At 57.0% G+C, this 24,408-nt stretch overlaps 3 protein-coding genes across 5 annotated transcripts; 1 reads left to right on the plus strand and 2 right to left on the minus strand.

The window, feature by feature from the left end:
* Positions 1 to 3,449: 3,449 nt before the first annotated feature.
* TRAF4 (TNF receptor associated factor 4) lies at positions 3,450 to 9,482 on the minus strand. Its single transcript, XM_032845324.1, has 7 exons — positions 9,239 to 9,482; positions 6,280 to 6,331; positions 5,582 to 5,686; positions 5,350 to 5,511; positions 5,107 to 5,268; positions 4,868 to 5,023; positions 3,450 to 4,597 (listed from the first exon to the last, which is right to left on the minus strand). Exons 1-7 carry the CDS (start codon positions 9,379 to 9,381, stop codon positions 3,965 to 3,967), a joined length of 1,413 nt encoding a protein of 470 aa, XP_032701215.1. The 5' UTR covers positions 9,382 to 9,482; the 3' UTR covers positions 3,450 to 3,964.
* A 570-nt stretch (positions 9,483 to 10,052) lies between these two features.
* NEK8 (NIMA related kinase 8) lies at positions 10,053 to 20,184 on the minus strand. Of its 2 annotated transcripts, XM_032845330.1 has the most exons (15): positions 20,110 to 20,184; positions 16,792 to 16,997; positions 16,291 to 16,523; positions 15,956 to 16,087; positions 15,267 to 15,475; positions 14,948 to 15,030; positions 14,684 to 14,865; positions 14,432 to 14,582; positions 13,439 to 13,515; positions 12,957 to 13,074; positions 12,174 to 12,324; positions 11,775 to 11,938; positions 11,514 to 11,672; positions 11,181 to 11,339; positions 10,053 to 10,767 (listed from the first exon to the last, which is right to left on the minus strand). In XM_032845330.1, exons 1-15 carry the CDS (start codon positions 20,154 to 20,156, stop codon positions 10,739 to 10,741), a joined length of 2,100 nt encoding a protein of 699 aa, XP_032701221.1. In that variant the 5' UTR covers positions 20,157 to 20,184; the 3' UTR covers positions 10,053 to 10,738. The 2 variants fall into 2 exon arrangements, with proteins under 2 accessions (XP_032701221.1, XP_032701222.1); XM_032845331.1 differs by lacking the exon at positions 20,110 to 20,184 and having other exon boundaries at positions 16,291 to 16,443; positions 16,792 to 16,903.
* Positions 20,185 to 22,571: 2,387 nt separating this feature from the next.
* Positions 22,572 to 24,388, plus strand: TLCD1 (TLC domain containing 1). 2 transcript variants are annotated; one of them, XM_032845359.1, is made up of 5 exons: positions 22,572 to 22,888; positions 23,209 to 23,291; positions 23,384 to 23,466; positions 23,864 to 24,018; positions 24,189 to 24,388. In XM_032845359.1, exons 1-5 carry the CDS (start codon positions 22,695 to 22,697, stop codon positions 24,268 to 24,270), a joined length of 597 nt encoding a protein of 198 aa, XP_032701250.1. In that variant the 5' UTR covers positions 22,572 to 22,694; the 3' UTR covers positions 24,271 to 24,388. The 2 variants fall into 2 exon arrangements, with proteins under 2 accessions (XP_032701250.1, XP_032701249.1); XM_032845358.1 differs by having other exon boundaries at positions 22,579 to 22,888; positions 23,864 to 24,388.
* The last annotated feature ends 20 nt before the right edge of the window (positions 24,389 to 24,408 follow it).

Below are 24,408 nucleotides of genomic sequence, written 5' to 3' on the forward strand. Positions count from 1 at the left end.
TCTAACAGCTGGAGGCGGACCTCTGTGGGAAACAGCCCCTCCTGCCCTTGCCTGCCCTTCACATGCCCATCCTTTCACCCCATGCTCAGCGTGTCTCATCCCCAAGTGGCAAATAGTTGGCTAGAAATTTAAGACTTTTCTATAAATTTAAATTTAGAACATGTTTCGTAATTTTTTGCACCTTTTTGTTAAAGATATGTAGTTGGGCTCTTTTTTTGTTTTTTTAACCAAATAAGCCCTTACCTTTCCTCTTGTCTCTGGGGAATGTGAGCTGATGATGTTATTTAAGATTTGGGGTTTTGTTTACTATACTATCCACTGCTCTTTAGCCAGAAATTCTCTAGTGATCTGAAGCAATGTGACTGAAGACCAGTTTTTAAATTATGTGTTGGCAAGTTGCCTTATATTTAAAAAGAAAAAAAAAAGAAAAAAATGCCTGATTGTGTTATGCCAAATGATAGCAACATGAAGTCCTAATTTATTGTTCTGATTTCCCTGCCGTCTGTGAACACTGGTACCCCCCTGTCCCTGAGCCCTTGTGGTGGGGGGGGCGGGGCGCCTACAGCTTCTGGTTCAGGGCCAGCCCCCCAAGGCATTGGCCACCGTCTCACCTAGGGCCCCCTTCTGGTTCTTGCTTTTCGGATTACATTTAAAGAGCACCACTGTCTCCCCTTATCCCTTGCTTGATCTCCAAACCAGGTATTTTTGCCATAATTTTTTCCAATGCCTCTCCCCGAAAGGTGAGCTGCCATCTTAGGAAATTGGACCAGACACCAACTTGGGGGCTTTAAATCAAACCTCAAACCCTCAAATCTCTTCCTGTGTAGGGGTGCAACTCTCTGAACTCTCACTCCCACCCCTGGTCTGCATGGAAAATGTACTGTGACCCCCCCCCAAACCCCCCCCCCCCCCCCAACTGCCCTTGCCTTTGGTGTGAGATGTTTCCTAGTTCACCCTGAGCCCCTCTCCCCCTCTGCCAGCCAACCCCAACCAGCAATAAGGGTCCAAGCCAGGGCCTCCTATCCACACTCCCTGCCTCCATCCCACACTGCCCCTAGGGAATACCTGATTCCCTACGCTGTCCACATACTGTAGCACTCATTCTCCATCTCCCTCATCTTCTCACCTGTGGTGGTTTATGGGTGTGATGGGGTTTTTAAGATTATTATAAACCAGTAAAAAGGAAAAACTCACCTTCTGATCTTGTCCTATTCGTTGAATGCTGTGAATGTTTGAGGTGATTTTTCTTGTAATGGTTTCTGACATGTCTGACTTCCAGAAGGGAAGCCAGTTCTCATTTTTGAGGGGAGCCATATTGTGTCTATCCCTCAGAAGCCTGAGGTGGTGGCCCACAGCCAGTGCCAGACCTCCCCCTGGTCGAGGTGGTTTGCAGCTCTGTCCTGCCCTGCCAGCTGAGTGTGCAGTCAACTTATACTTCAAGGGCCATTGAAAAAGGGATCTGGTTTGCTCATGAGCCAACTGAAGACTAAGCCCCTCCCCCTGCCCTCCTTTGTCTTTTGTTTTAAAGATTTTATTTGAGAGAGGGAGGGAGAAGCCGACTCCTACTGAGCAGGGAGCCTGAGGTGGGGCTCGATCCCACGGACCTGGGATCATGGCCTGAACCAAAGGCAGAAGCTTAACCCACCAAGCCACCCAGGCACCCCTACCTCCAACACTTTGGAAGTTCTTAGGGCCTCTGACTGGTGGAGGTGATTGGTGCAGTAATCCGTAACACGGGAAGCAGCCTCTAGGAATACTGATGGAGTTGTGTAAGTCCGGTCCCTTTCTGAGCATGCCAGTCTCTGTGGTGCCCTTCAGAGAAGGCGCTTTGCCTCCTTTACTCCATGCCATCCCTGTGAAAGCCAGCCGCCTTCTACTTGGGTCACATATTTGCAGTCAGCCTGAAGTCACACAGCTAGAATGAACCAAGGGGAGCCCAGTTCTGTCTGGCCTCTTTGGGCAGGTGCTTGCAGAGTCCAGCTTACTTTTTGGTGCATAATCTGGCCAGAGTTTCACAAAGCAATTCTCTCTGCCTGCGACCGCATTGGGATGAGGAGATCTGGGGTGTGGGGCCGACCGTGACACCCACTGTTGCACAAATCTAGGAGGCTCCCTTCAACCTTCCCCTGTGAATGCGCCACGGCAGCGCTGCCAGCAGAGGGAGCCCAAGGGAAGACTGAGGCTGGATGGGAGGTTCCACTTCCTACCTAACGGAGGAGCTGCAGAGCCCATGTAGAGCCCATGCTTTTCCCTCCCAGCTTCCAGATGTCACTGTACTGAGATGGTTTATTTGGGGAAGAGGTGGTCTTTCCTCTCTCAGCAAGGCAGGCAGGGCCCCATCTCCCCCTTAGGTCATTGAATTTGGCTCTTTGAAGGGTAAGCTGGTGGTTTGTTCCCCAGGCCGGCATTTCAGACCGTCGTATCACCTAACAAGGGCTCTTTTCACCTGGGCCTGTATGTGGGAGAGTGAAGGCAAAAACTCCAGCCTTGAACCTTTCCCTACTAGGTAATAGCTGTCACACACCGGTCCTCTTCCCGGGGCCAAGAAAGAAGAGTAAGGAACTCGATGCTGATTAATCGTACAGTTTACAAGTCTAGGGGAACAGGAGTACTCCCGTCTTACCATAAGACTAACGATGCCCCATGTAGCTGAGCAACTTGGCAAAAAGCAAGCACAGCAAGGATCCAAACCAACCCTACTGCCAAAATTCGAGGGAGATATTCTACCAGGGATTGCTAGAGCATCAAACAGAATCCAGGCCCTGTCCCAAACCAGCTGAAAGAGCAATGAGAGTCAGTTCACGCCTCTGTGCCTATTTCATCAGCCAAATGTGGATAATCACACTCAATGAGGCCTGTATGGAAAGTAAACAAATACAGATGAGAAAACCAAAAGGCCCTTGGCTCTGCTTAGGCCCTGGGTATGGGATGGGCTTTGGAACTGGATGACCATTCTGTCCAGCACATACTTAGTGCTGGAAACAAGCACTGTCTTACCAAGTCTTCACTACAGCTGGCTGAGATGGCTTCTTTTATGATGGTGATAAAAGCGACTTCATTTGCCTATTGTATTAAAGCCACTGTAAAGCACTTTGCAGTGTCTGCCACATGATAGCTACTGTCATTAGACCAAGAAAGACCTACCTAGGGCAGAAACACTAGTTTGGTGGAGTATGGATCAGGGACTCCAAGCTTTTAAGAAAGAAAGAAAAAAATTAAAGAAAAAAAAAAAAGGGTCCAGAGCCTGCACTTCCCCCATTTACCCACCAGAATGCAGCGACAGGCAACTGCCTTCCTAAAGCCTGATGCAGCTCTCCTATCGCCCACCAGAGGGCGACCCAACAGGGCAGAGAGGCGAGCAGCAGCCCCCGCCTTTGGCTCTGTGCCTTCACAGTTGGGCCAGCCTTCCAGGGCCCTAACCATCCCAGATAAGTCAGGCTGGAACCAAGTTAATAAATACAATTCAGGATTTATTAAAAACCAGGGCTCCCCTGCCGTGCCCCCCTGGCACTAAGTAAATAAATAACCAGAGGAGGCACAGCCGGGGAAAGGGGAAGAGAAATCAGATCTCAAGACAGATTCTTTGAACTACCCCTCCCTCTCCCACCTCCCACCCCCTGACTATGGCTCTTGGGACATAGCACCAGCAGGCACCTCAGTCCCGGGTAGAGTGTGACCGGCACCAAGGCATGTCTTTCTTCCCTGCCCAGGAGAGGAGAAAGACCCTGGGATCTCTTGTTTCCAAGCCCTTGATGACCCCAAGACCAGCTCCCCTCCAGAGGCCAGGGCTGAAGCACCAATAGGAGGCACCTGAGGGTGGCAGGGAAGGCAGGAGGGGGAACAAGGGAACAGAACCTAGGCAGCAGAAGAGGCTGAAAGGGGGTCCGGCCCCCTCTCTGGGTTCAGCCAGTTCCTGACTGAGGTCACAATCCCCCCTCCCTTTCTCCAGGAGCCCCGTCTGCACTCAGCTGAGGATCTTTCGGGGCAATTCAACAGAGGCACGGATGAACACGGCGTCATCCCGCACGTAGTTTCGCTTACGGATATCCTGATGGGAGATGAACTTGGGATAACCAAAGCCCAGAGAGCTCTCATCCAGGGAGCCCCGCCAAGTGCCCGGTTTTTGGAAATTCTTCCAGTTTGGGTCGGGGTGAAAGGTCTCAGTGACGTGCTGTGGCTTGGCCAGCCCAGGGTCGCTCTGATCCAGCAGGGAGAAGGTGACACGGCGGGCAAACGGCCACTCAAGGAGATTGTCAAAGGCACCTGGCAGCACGCGGATGTAGAGCGAGAGATGCGTGCCCTCACCGCTGCCATTGCCATTGAGGAACGCAGACACCTGCAGCTTGTAGCCATACTTGTGCGTGTAGAAGGCTGGGCTGAAGCACTCGAGGTTGGGCTTAGCTTTGGCTTCCTGAAGCCGCCGTCCGTAGCTGCCGATCTTCCAGATGAGCACGCCGTCACTGCCCACTGACAGCTCCTCCAGCTCTCGCCGCAGTTCCTGCAGCTCCTGCCGCTGCCGGCTCACCAGGGCACACATCATGGCAAGGTGCGGCTTCACGCTCTCCTCCACGTGTCGGGCCATCGCCAACTTAGGGCACTGTGGGCAAAGCCCAGGGCCGCGGGGGGCGGGTGTGGAGAGGGGGAGGAAGGGAGGACAGTTCTTAGTAGGCACTGGCCCTGGGGAGAGAGGGGGCCGGGGACAGGGCCCCAACTCTGAACGGGAATGATAGAGGACACTTAGGAGCCTGGCAGTGGCTGGCATAGGGAAGGACCAAAGGCTTCCAAGCAGCACAGCAGGGGCCATGGAGGGCCAAGAAGGGGGCTGGCAGGAAAGCCGAGCGGGGGGGAGGGGAGGGGGACAGCTCACCCTGTGCTTGCAACCGGAGTCCTTGAACGGACATAGCACCAGCGCCGTGCTGCAGCTCTCCTTCAGGTGGCCAGGCAGGTCCTCCCGTGCCACCGAGCCCACGCCGCACTGGTTGGGGCAGGGCACGGGCAAGCGCGGACACTGGTACTGGTGGCTCTAGGGCCGCAGAGGCAGAAGGACAGAGGTCAGCCTGACTCCCCGCTCCCCACACATCACCTGCCACCCGGAAAGGGCCTCACCTGGATGGTGTCGAAGACGAACTCCTTGGTGCAGTAGGTGCAAGGCTGGGTGCGCTTGGGGCACTCGGAGGTGGTGTGCTGGGCCAGCAGGCGCCGCATCATACGGGCGCCGCACTTGTTCTCACAGTACACACTCTCCTGAGGGCACACGCCTTCGTGGCTCTGAGGAGATGCCCCGGGGGGCCAAGTTAAGGGTGCCCGGCTCAACTACACCCCTCAGCCAGCCCCCCCGCCCCTGCTTACCTCAAAGGCCTCCCCACTGAAGTCGCAGCCACAGAACTCGCACTTGAGGCGCCGCTTGGGGCAGTCGTGCTGCAAGTGGGCAGGCAGGTCCCGGCGGCTCAGCTTCATGGCGCAGCGGTTGGGACAGGGGATGACGTTGAAGCTGCACGCGTTCAGGTGGCTCTGGTGGGAAAGGAGGCGGTGAGCGCCCGCCGGGAAAGGACTCATCCCTCCCTCCCCGCCGGGGACTCACCTGCAGGTGCCGCAGTGGCCCACTCCAGCGGCAGCCCTCCTCACTGTGGATACAGCGGATGGCCAGGCCCAACACCTGCACCTCCAGCTCGGGGTCTGGGTAGATCTGGGTGGATGGGGAGGAACTGGCCAGGGTCAGAGGCTGCTCCAGTCCCCAGTCACCACCACCCCACCCCACCCCGGCCAAGCCAGCTCTACCTGAGCTTCAGGAACACGCTCTCTTGATCTATAATCCCCTCTGTGCCCAGCGATAAAAGGCACAGGTGGTGTCTGCTCCAAAGCTGGACACCAGGGTTCCCAGCGTGCCTGTACATGACACTCCCTTCGGAGGGGCAACCAATCAGCCTGCTCAGTTCCAGGCAGCCCCCACATCCTCTGCTTCCTTCCTCCTGGTAGAGGGGTCCTGGCCGTCAGCCACGGGTCTGGCTTGCCACCCGAAGGGGAGGGGAGCACTCCTTTCGGGCACAGAGCGGCTCTGTGCACCCCCACAGGCTGGGCATTGTGCCTGCCCTCCAGGGCAAACACTGGCCTCATTTGCAACTTGGCCCAGTGGGAGGGAAGAGGCCACCTTCATGGGGGCACAAGATTCCACAGTACTGGGTTGACACTGGCCCTGAGCCAACTGGCTGCCAATAGCTCCGGCCTCCACCAAGGGCAAAACCCTGTAACCTGGGCCCCCGCCTGGCACTGTAGGCTCACCTTGGCATAGTCCAAAGGAAGCTGGTCCTCAGGGCATTTGAAGACTCCTTCACTGTGAAGAGGGAGGGGACAGGGTCAGGATCCAGCTATGGGAAGGAAATACCCAGGCCCCACCCCCTCAACCAGGGTACCCTCCCTCCCTCACCAGACCTCTCAGCCAAGACCCCAGATCCCAGCTCTTGTCCTGAGGAGAGGGGTTCTGGGCCCACTGGAGGCAGACAGCTGCCTCTGAGAGCATTTGTCCAACAGGTGGCAGCTGGTATCCCTCCCCCCCCTCACCCAGGAGGGCAGCTGGACTGGAAAAGCAACAGGACACCTGCCCTCCACCCGTTAGTTTTTACTGGCTGGGGGGACCGGTGCGGGGAAGGGGAGGTGGGCAGGTGGGCAGCGATGGGCTGAAATTAAGTGGCAGGGCACCCCAGCCCCCCTTAGGATTCTTGTCCAAGAACCCAGAGCAAAGGTCAGTTTCTGGCCACTTTACCCCATCCCTTTCCTCCTCCGGTGAGGGTGTGTCTTCTAAAGCAAAGAGGAGAGTCTCACCCTCAGGCAATGTTTACACTCCTATCCAGTCCTAACCACCTGCCTCTGGAAAGGGGCTGCATGTCCCCCATTTTGCAGATGAAAGAACTGAGACTCAAGGTAAAGCAGCACCTGGACATCTTCAGACAGTTCAGACAGGTTCTACTACACTGTATACACACAAGGGGCTGGGGCAAGAAAAACCCTCCAGGCAAGCTCGGCCAAGACTCTGGTCACCTAAAGGCAAGCTCTGAAAGCTTTCTGACCTTGCACTAATCCCCACCCGGCACCAAGAAACCTGCTGGCACACCTGCTTCCACCAACATGGCCTTGCTGACCCTGGCCAGGGCCAGTCAGTCACACACATCTGGCGTGGCCTAGGCAGGGCAAGGGCTCACCCAGTAGGACCCAAGGCCCTCAGGCATGGCATTCCCGACAGATCTGAGTCAAGCAGGTGGGAGGCAGAAACCAAAGCGGAAGAGGAAGCCACATGGCAGCCTGTCCATGATGCTACTCTGTAGGACCTGGGGAGTTCAGAGGCCCCAGGTGCTTTAAAGATTTCTAGCACCCACCTCCCCCGACCCCACTACCACCACTGGTCATGCCACCAATGCCAAGAACAATACACGTCCAGGTACTGAAGAGGTGCACCCATGCCCACAAGGCAGCCAGCCCTCCTGGACCAACCTGAGCAATAGCCCAGGTAGGAATGGGACAAGAGGGGTGGGCCACGGCGGGGGGGGGGGGGGTTCTGTTCGGCTGCTTCAGGAATGTGCTGATTTAGTGGTCTGGGAGACAGGGAGGGGACTGAGGCAAGTCCCCAGTCTTCAGGCAGATTAGCAGGAGCAGCTTGGGGCCCAGCCAGGACAAAGGTTCCGCCAGGGTTATGGACACCCTGGTAGGGTAGGGGGTGGTGGTGAGGGACAGAGCCTGTTCAACCACTTCTGTCCTTCGGGGGCCTCAGCTGCACAGCTCAAGAGCTGGGGAAGGGGGAAGGAAAGGGGCCCAGACAGCTCCAGGCTGTGCAGTGAAGGCCCAGGCCCAGGGGAGAAAACAGGATGGGGGGAGGGGGCTGTGGGAGAGGAAGAGGGGATTTCCGGGAGGGGGAGGGGCAGAAGCTGGAGAAAGGGGCAGAGGAGGTGGTGGAGGGAAATGGCCTGACAGCCCCCTCCCCTGCTCCCTCGGAGGCTGTAAGGGTGGGTCGGCTGGGGGTGGAGGCAGGGGCTCAGCTGGCCTCATCTGGAAACCAGAGGGCCGGGGAAGGGCACCGCAGAAGACAATGGGACTGTGTGTCTGTAGGGGAGTATGTGTGTACACTGCAGGGAGGAGGGAGGAGGGTGAGGGAAAAGGAGGAGGGGGGCAGGCAGCACCGTAGCTCTCGCAGGAGCATATGTGAGGGCAGGAGCCGGCCCAGACTGGGGGGAACTGAAAACAAAGGGCCTGCTGAGATTTCCGCCAGCGAGGGGCTGCGGAGGGCTGAGAAAGGGAGCGGGGAGCACTGAAGGCAGGAGCCCCAGAAATGCTGTCTGCGCCCCTAGCTCGCCTCAGCAAACAGCGTCCAGACAGGCGGCAGTGGCTGACCCAGCTATCCCCTGTTCTCCCGGGGCACGACCTTCCCCAGGAGCGGGGGCTCCCTCATCTCGCCTCCCCACACCCAGGCTTGAACAGTTCCCAGCAGGAGTTTAGATTCGCGACACGGCAGAGCGCCCAGAACTCAGCAGAGGCCCCAGAGCCTAGTTCAGTTACACCCAGGATGCGCCCCCCTCCCTCGCGATTTACAGACCACCCTCGGTACTCAAGATCCCCAGGGACGAGGAGGGACACCCGGACGGTTCCACGGCTTCAGGGGCGATCTGTAGCGTCACAGTTCTCCCTCTATTGTGCGACCAAAAGCAGCCCGGGCTTAATCCCACTTAAGCCTTTAAGGAACTGTGTGACCGTGGGCAAGTCGCAGCCTTTCTTTGAATCTCTTGTTTCACCATCTGTGAAATGGGAGAACAACAGCTGCCGCTCTCGGACTGCTCTTAGCTCAGAGGTTAGATGGGCGGAAACCCGAGAGACTTAAGGCCCTGTGCGGGACCGAGGGTTCTGTCCTCCTCTTCCCCTGCGGATTCAAAGTTCAAGGATGCGGCCGCTCCAGCTTTCAGGTGAAGGGGAGGGCCTGCCACGGGTCAGGAAGGGCGTTTTCTCCCACCTCCACCCCGCGGGCAGGCACGGAATTCTTCCGAAGGGCCCCAGGACCCTTCGCATTAGTGCGTGGGGTCCTCCCTCGGGGCCTGACGTCACCGCCGCCCCGTGACGTCACGGTGGGCGCCCCTGAGGTCAGAGAGCCGCGGCGCAGACAAAGGCCCGGCATGCCTCCCGCCTGGGCCCCTCCCCACGCTCCGTCCCCCCTCGCCACGGCCACGGCCGTTCCCCGCTCCCCACCCCCGGCCCGCACCTGAGGAATTCCTGCAGGCAGGTGTCGCAGAAGCGGTGGCCGCAGGTAGAAACCTGCACCGGCTCGCGCATGGGCTTCCCGCACAGCGGGCACAGCAGCCGCCGCTTGGGCTTCTCAAGGAACTTGTAGTCGAAGCCGGGCATGGCGGGCGGGCGGCGGGCACGGGCGAGCGGGGCCGGGCACGGGGCGGCCCCACAGCCCGCGCCTCGCTCCGGCCGCGCTCCCGGCTCCGGGCGGCGCCGACTGGCGGCCGCGGCCTGCGCCCAGCCCCCGAGCCCGCGAGCCCGCCCGCCGGAAGAGGGGGTGGAGCCGCGCCCGCGGGGTCCTAGTGCCCTCCCCACCCGGTTCCCACCCACCTCGCCAGCTCGCGGTGTGGGGGTCGGCGGACCTCCCGCCTGGCGCCCTCCACAGAGCTCGGGCTCCTCCTCTCTCCCTTTCGGAAGAGCGGTCGTGGCTGCTCCGCTTCTCCCCGGGGTTGGGGGGGTCTCCTGACGCTGGATAGGGCGCAGGGCCCTGGCGGTCAGGCTGGGACGCACCACAAAGGTTCGCTTCTCCAGCGTCAACACCTAGGTCTCGGGGGGCCACGTGTCGCCCCGGGGCCCGGGACTCCAGCTTGCAGGTGCTAGGCAGCCGAAGCCTGGCAACCAGATCTGGGGAGCTCGGCTGGCGCAGGGAAGCCTAGCTGGGCGCTGGGCCAGAGGAACCTCGGCCCCAGCCTCAGGCTGCGCCCACATTCCTCCCTGGACCTCGGCCTTGCCCAGCCCTGGGGTGTCGGGTCTCCACCCCCATCCCCGAAGAGATCACATTCGGGGCAGGCAGTTGATGTTTTTATTGGCGCTATTTCCCAGTCATCTGGAAAACTGGTCTGGCCCAACCAGTTACCCTTTCTCCAACCTGCTTTGGGGGAATGGCGTGGGTGGAGGGGCAACCTCCGGCAGGGACCTCCATTCTGCAGTGGACACTTTGGTGCCCTTGCAGATCCACTCCCAGTCCACTCAGAAGTTCTGTGCCTCCAGATATCCCAGCAATGCAGAAGCCAGGCAGCCAGAATGGCCAGTCCAGGCAGGACAGGGCTTGCCCTGCTCCAAAGCACTGAGCTGCTCTCCCAGGGGGGACCAGCGACTTATTCTCTAATTGTGCTGGGGGTAAAGGGCAGGGTCTGGGTGGAGTCACAGCTGCCTCCAGCTTTTTTTCTGCCAAGACTCTGGAGACCACCCTGCTTGGGAAGGCTGGGTCTGGTTTCCGACCCTAGCCAGGCTGGACCTTGGGGACACCAACTTAAAAGGGGTGGGAAGAGACAAAAGAGATGTTGGGGGAATGGGGTGGGTTGGGGTTTCCGGATCCAGGGCCAAAGGAGAGTGGCCGCTTCGCTGGTTCTTCTCTGGCACTGAGGACACTCCAGGGGGCTGGTGGGGACAGTCCTCTGCAAGTGTCTGCAGTTTTCAAGCACGTTCTGAGGAGCAGCAATATCGGGGTGGTCCAGGAGTGTATCTAGATGCCTCACGGTGGGATGGGCTCATCTGTAACCGCTGGAGATACAAATGAGAAACCCCTGCAGACACCCAGAGGGCAGTGCCTCCAGCAACAGCAAGGGATACCCACCTTCGCTCCCACTCCCACACACACTGTGCCCTGGACTCTGGACCTTGACCGGCCAGAAACAGAGGTTCAAACTAAACTGGACTGGGGGTAGGAGAAAGAATGCCTTTGGGCCCTGGGAAGCACTGGGAACAGTCCTTCAAGTGAGGCCCAAGAAGCAGACTCCCTTGCCTTCGCCAGGCAGGCAGCTGTCTTACCCAAAAGCTTCTGCTTTCATTTATCTGGAGGCTTAACGTGCTCTTAGTGCTCTGGGCCGTGACCACTGGGGGATGGGAGGGTGGGCAGGGCACCCACTGCTGGATTAAACCTTGTGGAGGCGAGGTGGGAAAAGGTAACAACTCACGGCGGACAGCCAGGAGAGTGTTTCCATGGCAACAGGACACAGACGTCACTGTGTAGGGATGTGTCTCCTGCAGCTGCACTGGCCGAGGGAGTCCAGCATCCTCATCCCGTCTTCCTAGTCGACCTCGGGCCCCTTTCCCCCAAGAGTACACTTCACCTTCTGCCAAAGAGAATCCCAAGGACAGGAAGAGGAGGACACGGCTTAGCAAGCAGCTACCCTCCATCCATCTAGCCCCAAGAGGATGTTCAGCAGCCCTGAGCGGGATACCACCCCCACTGCCCATGGGCCTGCCAGCACCCCTATCTGGCCCCACAGTGCCCACGGATCAATCACCTGTCCCGATGGCTATAGTGAAGGCATCCCCGCAGGCCACCATTGCTATCTTGATGTTCTGCAGGCCTTGGACTTGACAAGGTGCCCTGCTGACCCGGCGGGCATGGGTACCCAACTGCCCGTGCTGATTGCTGCCGAAAGTGTAGCAGTCGCCAGAGGCTGTAGGGGAGGAAAGAGGAGAGGAGAGGGGCTGTCTCAGCTGAGATCCCGAGGAGACCGGGGGAGTCCACTCATGGCCTCCTGGGCCTGGGTCCTACTCACCAGTCACGGCAGCTGAGTGAGCAGTGCCCAGGTCCACACTGAGCAGAGGCTCCTGGTCGAGGGGTGCAGAGCCTAGTGGTGTGAAGCTCAGGGCCTCCTCCACCTGCTGATGGGGGGCAGTCTCCTCCCCCAGGGAGAGGGGGTCCAGGCCCAGCTTGTTGAACCTGAAGGTAAAACCAGAAGCCAAGTCCAACTGGCGGTTTGCACAGACCCTCCGGACCCCACCGATGTGTGCCAGGGCTGGTTCCCAGAGGACAGTTCCCACCCTGGGTTGAACCCAGCAGTGTGCTCAGCCCCACCCTCAGCTTGGACCCTGGGTGGAAAGTAGGCAATGACGGATAGAACATTAGCAGCCAGGGAAGGGGAGGGCATTCTAGTCATGCCACTGGACCCATTTACCTGTTACTCCCACAGGCCAGGGCTCGGCCCGGGACAGTGAGGATCATGGAAGAGTCAATGCCACATATTACCCGCTGGGCTTCCTGTCCTGGGGGCATGGACACCTGCTGGGGGCAGCTGTGGGACTCCCTGGTACCCAGTCCCAGCCGGCCTACAAGGAGAAACCAGGATGGGGCTAGTTTGGGTTTTAGGGTTGGTGATGCCAGGATGCGGACCAGCCATGGAGAGGAGGTAACGGCGTGAGTTAAGGCTGTGCCCTCTGCCAGAAATAGCTAACCTCTGTGGTCAAAATCCTACTCCCCCTTAATGCCCTGTTCAGATGCCACCTCTGTCTCCTCCAGGGACATCCCGTGCCATTCCTTGGGTTCCCACATCTCTGGACCTTGGGGGGAGCCCTGATGCTGTCTGTCCTGTATTGTAGGGAGATGTCATCCCTCCCCCCACTATGCCAGGAGGACAGAAACCCCATGTAAGTCCTCTCTAGTTTCCAATGCCCAGCATGACATCTGACCCAGAGAGGGCCGCCGGATGAAAGAGATCTCTCACTACATCATAAGCCCCTGAAGGAAGGTATTCCTCCTCATCTTGTCTCTGCACCCAGCACAGGAGGGGCTCGTACTAGATGGGCAGTAAAGTTTTGGTGAACAAAGAAATGAATGGAATCGGCTTAAGAGAAAAGAGGGAGAAGAGGCCAGGGTTGGGAGGTGGGTATGAAGTCCTCTTCAAGTCCCAGTCAGGGTGCTGAGATGGAACCTAGAAGCTTGAACAGAGAAGACAGCTTACCACCGTCTCCGCGGCCCCAGGCAAAGAGTTCTCGCTCAGTGGACAGGGCCAGCACGTGGGACGCTCCACAGGCCACCTGCACCATCTCATAGCCCAGCAGGGCCTCCACAATGGTGGGCTAGAGAGAGAAAGAGGAAGAAAGAGATACTAGGCAAGGGGCCTGGACTGCTGCCTGGCCTCAGCATCCCATGGAGGGATGAAGAAGTTGGAGGCTGCAAATTCTCACCAGACAGCTGTGTCTTTAACACACACACACACACACACACGCATGCACGCACGCATGCATGCATGCACTGCCACCACTGGGGCAGCCTGGTCTTTCTGTACTTCCCCTGGTGTTGCTCAGAACAGGTGCAGCCCAGGAGCTAGAAGGACCCGTGGCTGCTGGGGATTCCCGGCCCCCAACTCAGGTGTCAGCTGTCAGATGTACAATCCTTGCCACCCGCCCACTTCCTCCTCCCCCAAGTACCTGCAGCACCCACCTGGCTGAGGTCATTGAGGCTGCCATGGCCTAGGCACCCATTGCTGCCACTGCCAAAGGTCATGATGATACCTCGGTCTGCAGAGAGGGGTGGTGAGGAAAGAGAAGGGAGAGAGGGTAGGCTGTTTTTCCAGAGAGGCCAGTCCATGGGTTGCAGGTGAAGGAAGTTGGAAGCAAAGGCTGGAAGAATGGGGCAGAAGGTAGAAAAGGACAGGCAGCGTATCTCTTTGGGTGAGTTTGGACAAGAGACAGCCTCTGAGCTGTACATCTGAGCTTTCCAGGTCTGTCACTCAGCCTCCCTCAAATGAAGATAATCTATAGTAACTACCTCGCCAGGCCTGTTGTGAAGGGTAAAGGAGACTGTATAAGTAAAGCACCTCTCTCTCAAAATAATAAATACATCTTAAAAAAATAATAAAGCGGAGCGCCTGGGTGGCTCAGTGGGTTAAAGCCTCTGCCTTCGGCTCGGGTCATGATCCCAGGGCTCTGGGATGGAGCCCCACATCGGGCTCTCCACTCAGAGGGGAGCCTGCTTTACCCCCTCTCTCTCTGCCCGCCTCTCTGCCTACTTGTGATCTCTGTCTGTCAAATAAATAAATAAAATCTAAAATAATAGTAATAATAATAATAATAATAAAGCACCTGGTGCAGGATAACTAGTAGAAGCATTAATGAGGGGGCGCCTGGGTGGCTCAGTGGGTTAAGCCGCTGCCTTCGTCTCAGGTCATGATCTCAGGGTCCTGGAATCGAGTCCCGCATCGGGCTCTCTGCTCAGCGGGGAGCCTGCTTCCCTCTCTCTCTCTCTCTCTCTCTGCCTGCCTCTCCATCTACTTGTGATCTCTGTCTGTCAAATAAATAAATAAAATCTTAAAAAAAAAAAAAAAAAGAAGAAGCATTAATGAGTGCGCAAATGACAACCAGTGAGGAGAGCTGCTCTGGGGGGGCCTTCTCAGACTCTGTGGAATGCCCCAGGATAGTCCCCTGCTGGACTCACCGGTCAGGCAGGCCGTGAAGAGGTCCCCACAGGCCACATGCTTGATAGTCACACCCGACTGGCCCTCCAGGAAACGGGAGACGAACTGGGGCTGCTGCTGCTCCACGGCCCCAGGCAGGAGGGCGCCCCCTCCCGCGCCTAGGGGCGGGGCCTATGGAGGGCATGGGCGAGGCCTCAGTGGCCCCCTCAGGACCCCCCCCCCCCGCCCCGCTTACCCCACCCCAGGCTCCCCCCACCCAACAGCCGGCTCACCTCCCACAAGATGAGGCGCCCAGAGCGCGTGACGCCTGCCTTCTGCGTGCGTCCGGCCGCCACCTGGACCACTTCTGTGTTGAGCATTGGCAGCCGCAGCGGGGCGCTCAGCCCGCCACCCCACGCGTACACGGACGACAGTGGTGGCGGAATGGCCGGCCGTGGGGGTCCCCGGGGTATGCCTGTGGGACACTGTGTCAGGTATATTAAACTGGTGGGAATGGCTTGGCATTGGGGAGGCACCGGAGGTTGGCTCTGACTTACCCCTGCAGCGGGGGCCGGTGGTCCGGCTTCCTGGGCTGCAGCCCGGGGCCATGGGTGGCCCGGGGACCAGGGACTTCTCTGCCCTGTAGGTCAAATGGGGGCTTCAGGACACGGACCGTTCCTGGCACCTGCCCACCCCCCCACCCCCCCCACCCCCCCACACACCACACAATTAGGAATGGAGGACTTGCCCAGGCTTATTGTGCTCTCACTGGGTGTCTCTCTCTCTCTCTCTCTCTCACACACACACACACACACACACACACACCACCCCGCTTCCCAGAGCTCCAGCACCCCTCCCCCCACTTCCCGCACAGGCCTCCTCATGCGGACACTGCCCAGATCGGTGTGAAGGTTGAGGAGGGCGCGGATGCACAGGGGCTGCGCCATAATATGGCTGAGCGGTGGCCGCTGCGAGGGCTCCAGGCTGAGCAGACTGAGGACAAGCTGGCGCAGCTCAGGGCTGTACCGGTCAGAGATTGGTGCAAAGGTGCCACTCATGATCTTCAGGACCAGTGCTGGCAGGTTCTGTGGAAGCACGGAGGGTGAGGTTGGCCAGAGCCTGTCCCAGGCTCTTGGGTGGCAGCACCTCCTGCCTCCAGGTCTAACCGGGTGGTCAAAGCCTTGCACCGAGAATCTGCAATCTGACGAGGGGACTCCCGGGGACAGGAACTCCCGATAGGGGAGCTGCAGCTATGTCCTCAGAAACCCTAGGTGGTTGGTTGGGAGAACTCAGGTCAGGTCTTGCCCTTAGTGGAAGCAGCGGGGGCAGGGGTGGGGGGAATCCCTAATCTGGTGGGAGAGCCCTGCTCTTAGGAGTCCTCAGTTTAACGGGGGACCCAAGCCTGAGGGAAGCCACAGCCCAGCCATGGGGTAATTTCCCAGTCTGACGCGGGAAACAACTCCGCCACAAGGGAAGGAACACAGAAGTGGCTGGAACCAAGGACTTCTAGGGCAGGGAGATAGACATAGATATTTCTCACTTGTCTCTCTGGGGGTATAACTCACCGCAGCTTCAAAGGCCCTCTTGAGGCTGGCCAGTTCGTAGAGGACACAGCCCAGGGCCCAGATGTCACTCTTCTGGTTGTAAGGCTTGCCCTCACACAGTTCAGGGGAGATGTAGCACGGGGTGCCCACCACCTGCAAGAGGGAAGCAGATCTTATTACAGCTTAGGGGAGGGAAGGCTCTGTCCAAGGCCCACTGCAGACCGCTTCCTCCTGCAGGACCACCCAGCCCGGGGTCGGGGGGCAGGGGGCCAAAGTCTTGGAGAGGGAGGGGGCTGGGACGCAGAGTGAGCCTTGGCCCCTCCAGCACCCATGAGGTCCCCTCTGTGCCCAGGCACCGTGTAGGCCTTGCTCTTGCTACTAAGGATCTTGGAGATGCCGAAGTCCCCGATCTTGACAACCATGCGGTGTTTGTCGAGAAGGATGTTTTGAGTCTTGAGGTCCCGGTGCAGGATGAGATGGGTGTGCACGTGGTGCAGTGCAAGCAGGATCTGCACAAAGAAGTGTAAGATGGTCTCCTCCTCCAGCAGGGAATTACAGCGCTTCTGGATAAACTCGGCCAGCGTGCCACCTGCAGCAGGAAGGAACTAGCTAAGATCTAGGCTTTTCCCGTGCCTGGCACTCTCCTGTTAAGAAACCAACAGCGGAAAAAAAAAAGAAAGAAACCAACAGTGCAGACAGGGCAAGGGTCTGCCAGCCTCGTACACCTGGTGTCACAACCCTATACCTGTGAACCGCCATCAAACCCAGTCTGAGGACAGAAGCTGGCTGATCTGGGTCTGCTTGTCCCAGAAGAGAGGGGCCCTTGGAGCCAGGCCAATGTGAGGAGGCTGGCCCACCTGGTGCATACTCCATGGCAATCATGAGTGCCTTGTCCTCCAGGAAGTTCTCATAGTACTCGATGACATTGGGGTGGTTGAGTAGCTTGAGGACCTGGCACTCATTTTGGGCTGCCTGACGCTCTTCTTTGGTCATCTGCTCCACTGGGATCTGCTTAATGATCACCAGCTTCTGGTCAGCCTTGCGCAAGCACAGGTGCACAATCCTGGGGACACAGAGCACAGGGGTGGGTCCCAGCTGAGCTTCCAGCCACACATCAGGCAGGGCAGACCTTGTCACTGGATGCTCCTTAGGAGAGGGGAAACAGGCATGGAGACTAAGAGGTCATCTAAAATGCATAGGACAAGTTCAAGAATAGGGAGAACTGGCCACAAACGCTGTGTGTGAGATCTTGGGCAAGTCATTTAACCTGAGGCTCGGTTTCAGCACGGGCACAGTGAAGTTAGTCTTGATCGTCCTTAGTGCGCACAGACTTCGGAGTTAACTGCCTGGGTTCAAATCCTGGCTCCTCCTTGTATTACTTACCTGGTTTGGGATTATATGACATTTTCATCTGGAAACCAGAATCAATTTCCCTGGGTTGTTGAGAGGATGAGTGGAAGCCGTTCATACTATTATTTTCTTCCAACTCTGGTCAGTGGCCATAAAAGCAGGGCTCCTAGTCTCCTTCACAACTATATCCCCAGAGCACAGCCCAGTATTTAGCACACAGTAGGGAGTCAATGAGTATCTGCTGAGTGAATGGACTTTAAGAGGATCATTTAAGAGTATCAAATTCAAGGCGCATGGGTGGCTCAGTGGGTTAAGCCACTGCCTTCGGCTTAGGTCATGATCTCAGGCTCCTGGGATCGAGTCCCGCATCGGGCTCTCTGCTCAGCAGGGAGCCTGCTTTTCTCTCTCTCTCTCTCGGCCTACCTCTCGGTCTACTTGTGATCTCTCTGTCAAATAAATAAAAAATCTTTAAAAAGTATCAAATTTATATTTCCATCTCAAACCTCTCCTCTGAGCCCCAGACTAACAAATCCAACTACCTGCTTTGCATTTTTACCTGAGTAGCTTGCAAGCATTCTAAATTTTTAAAAAAAGATTTTATTTATTTGTCAGAGAGAGCATGCAGGAGTGACCATTACAAGGAGGGGGAGTGGAAGGCAGAGGGAGAAGCAGGTTCCCCGGTGAGCAAGGCACCTGATGCGGCACTTGAACCCAGGACCCTGGGATCATAACCTGAGGTGAAGGCAGACACTTAACAGACTGAGCCACCCATGCATCCTGCATCTTAGATTTTAACAAATTCAAACTGCCCCCAAACCTTTTCTTCCTCAGGCTCTTCCATCTCAGTAACTGATAAAACCATTGAAGTCAGACACCTGGGGGCGCCTGGGTGGTTCAGTCGTTAAGACTCTGCTCAGTCATGATCCCAGAGTCTTGGGATCCTGTCCTGCCTCGGTCTCCCTGCTCGGTGGGAAGCCTGCTTCTCCCTCTCCCACTCCCCCTGCTTGTGTTCCCTCTCTTGAAGTATCTCTGCCAAATAAATAAAAAATTTTTTTAAGATTATTTATTTATTTATTTGACAGACAGAGATCACAAGTAGGCAGAGAGGCAGGCAGAAAGAGAGAGAGGAGGAAGCAGTCTCCCCCCGGAGCAGAGAGCCCAATGCGGGGCTCGATCCCAGAACCCTGGGATCATGACCTGAGCCGAAGGCAGAGGCTTTAACCCACTGAGCCACCCAGGCGCCCCAAAATCTTTTTTTTTAAGATGTTATTTATTTGACAGACAGAGATCACAAGAGAGAGGTAGGCAGAGATAAAGTGGGGGAAGCAGGCTCCCCACTGAGCAGAGAGCGGGATGCAGGGCTGGATCCTAAGACCCTGAGATCATGACCTGAGCCGAAGGCATAGGCTTAACCCACTGAGCCACCCAGGTGCCCCAATAAGTAAAATCTTTTAAAAAAAGGGGGTGCCTGGGTGGCTCAAAGGGTGAAGCCTCTGCCTTGGGCTCAGGTCATGATCTCAGGGTCCTGGGATCCAGCTCTGCATCAGGCTCTCTGCTCAGCAGGGAGCCTGCTTCCCTCTCTCTCTCTCTCTGCCTGCCTCTCTGCCTACTTGTGATCTCTCTCTCTGTCAAATAAATAAAATCTTAAAAAAAATTTTTTTTTGAAAAAAAAAAAAAAAAGACACCTGAAAATCATGCCAAAATCTTTCCTGTTTCCACTTCTAAAATAATATGAACTCATCCATTTCTGACTTGCAACCAGAATGACATTTTAAAAATGCAAATCAGGGGCACCTGGGTGGCGCAGTGGGTTAAGCGGCTGCCTTCTGCTCAGGTCATGATCCCAGAACCCCCTGCGCTCAGGTTATGATCCCAGGACCCTGGAATCAGCGCCATATGGGGCTCCCTGCTCAGCAGGGAGTCTGCTTCTCCCTCTCCCTCTTCCCCTGCCCCCTGCTTCTCTCTCTCACACACACTCTCTCAAATAAACAAAATCTTTAAAACAAATAAAAATAAATAAAAATGCAAATCATATCAAGACCATTCATTCTGCTTAAACCCCTTCCCTTTTACACTTTGAATAAATCCATCCTCTTTACCTCAGCCTATTAGGCCATCAGCTGTTCTCTGTGACAATCACATTTTATACCATTCTCTCTCTCTCTCTCTCTCTACCATCCTTTACTTTGCCCACTACATTCCAACTTCACCAGTCTTTTTCTCAGTTCCTTGAATACTTTGAATTCTTTCCCGCGTGAGGATATGCTGCTTCCTCTGCCTGAAAAGTTCTGCCTTCATCTTCGGTTACTGGTTTTCATCCCTCAAGTCTTGGCTTTACAATTCACCTCTCAAAGAAAAGAGAAATTTTCCTTCACCATCCCAAATAAGTAGTCGTGGTGTATGCCACGTTCGCAGCTTGTTAATAATTGCTTTAGTATCTTGTTTATTGTATTATTTTACTACAGTCTACACGCCCCGAGAGGGAAAAAAAACACGCTTATTTTGGTCTTTACTGTACACTCGGCGCTGAGAGCCTGACGGGTATAGCTAGCGCCCAATAATTGCTGAATGGCTGAGTCAGGAATCAAAGAACGAAACTCTGCGGCCGCGCAAAGGCTTGCCGGCCGGGGGTGGAGGGGTGGGGGGCGTGACCTCGTTAGAGGCGGAGTCTCCCAACTAGGACCGGGACCGGAAGCCTGGGCGGGGCTTTCCAAGCTGGCGCTCACGCCTCGGGGCGGGGCTAGCCGGGCAGCGAATTCGCTGGCAGAGTTGGGGTTCATTTTCCCTCTCCCCGACCAATTTCCTTCCCCAGATCCCTGGCTCACCCGAAGGCACCTCTCCCCACCACTCGGATCCGCTCGTACTTCTCCATCTCGTTTCTCAGAGTCACATTTCCGGACCCCCCCCCAACCCAGACGCAGCGCGTGCGCGGACCCGCCCACCCTGTGGCCGCACCCCCGACCCTGGAAGATAATTGCGGGGCGGAGCAAGGGAAATTGGTGTGGGTTTCGGCTTTGCATCTGTATTGTGCCGTTTGCACGTCCTTGCAGCCCACTCCCACAGTTCCTTTGTCAGAATCCCAGAAATGGGGTTTTATGGCATTTCTTGGCGCGCTTGGCAGCTAGGACGGTACAAGCCATTCCCTACACACGTGTTCGCATCTGGCCCTCACAAAGCTTTAGACCCGAGGGGTGCTCTTCACAACCAGTGAGGGTGGAAAGCGAGGACCAATCTCCCTAACCCACTTTTCTTTAAGATTGTCTTTATTTGAGACAGGGAGAGCAGGAGCGGGCAAAGAAAGGCAGAGGTAGAGGGAAAAGCACATTCCCCGCTGAGCGGGGAGCCCCACGCGGGGCTTTATCCCAGGACCCTGAGATCATGTCCTGAGTGGAAGGCAGACGCTTAACTGACTCAGTCACCCAGGCGCCCATCTCAGCCCACCTCTTTGCTCACTAGTGACACTATTTCAGGAGAGAGCGGATTCTCATTGGCACGCAAATGATAAACTACCAAAACTACGAAGAGCGTCAGCATTCTCGGTTTGTGGGGCAGGGATCAGGGTTAGTTTCGTGTTTGCCTAGGGAGGGACCGGGGAAACCCCGAGCCGTGCACACTGATTCACCTAGGGAGAAGGAGACTCCAGGCTGTCCCAACAAGTGAGCATCGCCCGCGTCAGCAGTCTCATCACACCCCTCCCTTCCCCGCAATTTTGCCGCGGGTAATCCGCCTTCAAGGCTCAACTGTAAGGAGAATCTCCTTGTGGGGAAGATGGGAGGGATGTGGACCACTATGTGAAAGCATCAGAGAGAGGAGGGAGAGCTGTTTGACTGGTGTGGGATCAAGGCTTCTGCCCTAAACGTAAGGGGCTGGTTAGTATGATTGTCTAGGGTCTTGGCCGGAGGTGAGTTTAATTCCTGTTGTCTCCCTGTGCCTCCTGCTGTGTTCGAGCTCCATAAAAGCTAAGGAGCAAGAGGATGGTGATTAGCTAAGAGTCAGCGTCCCTGTTTCTGAGTGAGTGAGGAATGTGAGGAAAGGAGTGTTTATATTCTGTCCCGCCCCACCCCTCAAAAGAGACTCAAACCTGTCCACGTGGAAAGACCACGAGAGGGGCCCCACGAGGGGCCCTCGGTGGCTGGCTCAGGCTGCTGTTGGCTGATGAACAAAGCTGCCCTGGGAGCAAAGGGAAGCGCAGAGAGGAAAAGCCGCACAACCCGGTACACTCGTGCCCTCACCTAGAAACCAGTCGGGCCGTGGTTGACCGCGGAGCCCCACAGGCGTTAATATGTAACATTGGAGCCAGCAAGGGAGGCAGAGCAAACACCCAAACCTCTTGGTCCCTGCGTCTCCGGCGCCTAAGGCTTCTAGCTTTCCCTCCCTCTCGCAGAATCTCTTCCCTAGCCCCCCACCTTCCTACTTACCACCACCTCCCCCAGCACTCGTTTTCAGCCTTTCGTTTGCACCTCACTTGCCTGGAGGCGGGAAGAGGATCCCGCGCCAAGGTGGGGATAGGCTGACACCTAGTGACCACGAGCTGCAACTGCTCCAGCCCACCGTCCTGAAGAGTAAGGGTCACCCCAGCATCCCCGGTCTTCCTCGTGCCAGCCTCCAGGGAGCCGGGAGAAGAGCCGGGATTGTCTAAGGGAGGACTGTGACAGCCGCTCGACCTCAGGAGCCCAAGAGCGGGCTGGGAAGAAGGGTGATGGATTAGTCGACCCCTCCTAGACACCGAGTCGATGCGGGGCGCCACAGATGCTGATAAACATGTCCGTCTCTGGCCCAAAGAAGCTAAAGATCCGGTGGAAAAAAAAAAAAAAAAACAGAATATAGGCGGAGACCATTATCGAGGCTCGGCTCGGACCCCTCCCCAGGACCAGGGCTTAAAGGACGCGGGTGTGTGACGGGCCCCGCCCCGCTCTGCCCAGAAAGGAGTTGAGGGCGGAGGGAGAGTTCTCTCAGTACGCGCCGAGGCGGGGGAGCCGGTAGCCCCGGGAAAAGTGGGGACGCAGGTTAATGAGGCCAAGCGACCGAGGCGGGACTCCGTCGGCCGTCGGGAGGCGCCAGCGAGGGGTGCCGCGGCATCGCCGCCCCCCAGGACAGCCCCTTTTTCGCCCGAAGTCCGCGGAAGCCAGGCGGGGCCCGGAGGCCCGCGGGAAATGGTGCTCCCGCCCTCGGTGCCGAGCGTGGCGCCGGAGGGGCGGGGGCAGGCGGCCGGGGCGGGGCGGGGGCGGGGGCGGCTGGGGGCGGGGGCAGAGGCCGGCGGGGAGGGGACTGGAGGAGCTCCGGGCCTAGAGGGCTCCGCGAAAACTGCGAGGCTGGCGGCTGGAGTGCACTGGCCCGAGAGGAGCCCGGTTCGCGGCAGCCGGAGGAGGCAGCTTAGGGGGCAGACAGACGGACGGCAGGGAGGGCCAGCATGCCCCCACTGCTGCACCCCGCCCTGCCGCTGCTCCTGGGCGCCACGCTGACCTTCCGGGCCCTCCGGCGCGCGCTCAGCCGCCTGCCCCTGCCGGAGCACGTGCGCGCCGACCCCCTGCGCACCTGGCGCTGGCACAACCTGCTGGTCTCCTTCGCCCACTCCATTGTGTCCGGGGTCTGGGCAGTGCTGTGGTAAGTGAAGGACTGGGGGTGTGAGGGTGGGTGGTTGGGGGATCCCACGTTACTCTCCGCATCACCCTCTGGCAGGCTCAGGCCATGCAGTCTCACCTGATTCCCTCTTCAGAAAGCTCTACAACTAGGAGCGGCAGAGGTCCCAGGGGAGGGGGAAAGCTCATCTGGGAACCGGGAGACACCTGGGTTTCAGCCAAGCCTCTCCACTTCCCACAAAGCCAATAGCGCGAGCCCGGATTCCCCGGGGACTGGGAGGGGGAATGGGGGAGTAGAGGGTCCTTGGGGATGCGGAGATGAGAGCCTGCCTTCTTCCCTCCCAGTCTATGGCAGACCCCCGAGATGCTGGTGGAGATTGAGACGGCATGGTCGCTTTCTGGCTATCTGCTCGCTTGCTTCTCTGCAGGTAGGTCTTGCCCAGAAAATACTAAGTAGGTGCGGGGACAGGGAGCTTTTTGTTCAGTTCCTTTCATGACTTTTTTCCATATGACCCGGTAGGGTATTTCATCCACGACACGGTGGACATTGTGATCAGTCGTCAGACACGAGCTTCTTGGGAATACCTCGTTCATCACGTCATGGTAAGAGAGGCAAGGGTTGGGTGTAGGCCTGGTGCTAGCAACCTGGTCTCAGCCTTTTCTGAACCTGGGAGGTAAAGACCTTTCTTAACCCCATCTCCAACCAATGTCAGGACACTGAAGACTGGCAGTATCCGTGCCCTTGGTGAATTCACTTGAGGCCAGTAATCCATGGTCTTACCTATTACCTCCTTTAACAAATTACAAACCCCACTCAGAGCCAGAATCTGTGGGCAGGCATCAAAATTTAATCCTGTTGATTCCACCACAGACTATAACCCAGAACGATGTCAGCAAGAATGGATTTCCCAACCATTAATCTGGTAGCCTTGATATGCCCACCAATTTTCAGGAAAGCCATGGTATTTGGGTCCCCTAACACATCTCCCTTGCGTTCTAGGCCCTGGGTGCCTTCTTTGCAGGCATCTTCTGGAACAGTTTTGTTGGTGGGGGAGTCCTAACATTGCTGGTGGAGGTCAGCAACATATTCCTCACCATCCGCATGATGATGAAGATCAACAATGCCCAGCACCTCCTCCTGTACCGGGTCAACAAGTATGTCAACCTGGTCATGTACTTTCTCTTCCGCCTGGTCCCTCAGGCCTACCTCACCCACTTCTTCCTGCGTTATTTGGGCCAGAGGACCCTGGGCACCTTTCTGCTGGGTAACCTGCTCATGCTAGACATCATGATCCTCATCTACTTTTCCCGCCTCCTCCGCTCAGACTTCTGCCCTGGAGGTGTCCCCAGCCAGCAACACAAAGACAAGTTTTTGACAGAGTGAGAGGCCTGCAACTTGTGGCATGAAGAGCAAACACAGCCAAGAACAGCCTCACCATATAAGAGAATTAGCCCCAAGTCTGGGGCATCCTCTGAGGACAGGCTCTGCACCTACTATTGAAAATGCTAATGAAAGCAGTCCTCTGAAGTCCTTGTCCTTTCTTG

Source organism: Lontra canadensis, unplaced genomic scaffold, assembly GCF_010015895.1.
Source record: "Lontra canadensis isolate GAN:19392208 unplaced genomic scaffold, GSC_riverotter_1.0 scaffold163, whole genome shotgun sequence".
Classification (NCBI taxonomy): Eukaryota; Metazoa; Chordata; class Mammalia; order Carnivora; family Mustelidae; genus Lontra; species Lontra canadensis.

Bases quoted from the DNA above. Each gene is read 5' to 3' on its own strand.
- TRAF4 (XM_032845324.1), bottom strand. From the start codon at position 9,381: ATGCCCGGCTTCGACTACAAGTTCCTTGAGAAGCCCAAGCGGCGGCTG. The intron at 5,512-5,581 runs GTGAGTCCCCGG...CTTTCCCACCAG, and splicing joins GGCCACTGCGGCACCTGCAG to AGCCACCTGAACGCGTGCAG. The intron at 4,598-4,867 runs GTGAGCTGTCCC...CTTTGCCCACAG, and splicing joins ACTCCGGTTGCAAGCACAGG to TGCCCTAAGTTGGCGATGGC.
- NEK8 (XM_032845330.1), bottom strand. From the start codon at position 20,156: ATGGAGAAGTACGAGCGGATCCGAGTGGTGGGGAGAGGTGCCTTCGG. The intron at 13,075-13,438 runs GTGGGTGCTGCA...TTCTCTCTCTAG, and splicing joins GCCTCAATGACCTCAGCCAG to CCCACCATTGTGGAGGCCCT. The intron at 12,325-12,956 runs GTAAGCTGTCTT...TTCTCCTTGTAG, and splicing joins CTGGGGCCGCGGAGACGGTG to GCCGGCTGGGACTGGGTACC.
- TLCD1 (XM_032845358.1), top strand. From the start codon at position 22,695: ATGCCCCCACTGCTGCACCCCGCCCTGCCGCTGCTCCTGGGCGCCACG. The intron at 22,889-23,208 runs GTAAGTGAAGGA...CTTCCCTCCCAG, and splicing joins GGGGTCTGGGCAGTGCTGTG to TCTATGGCAGACCCCCGAGA. The intron at 23,292-23,383 runs GTAGGTCTTGCC...ATGACCCGGTAG, and splicing joins GCTCGCTTGCTTCTCTGCAG to GGTATTTCATCCACGACACG.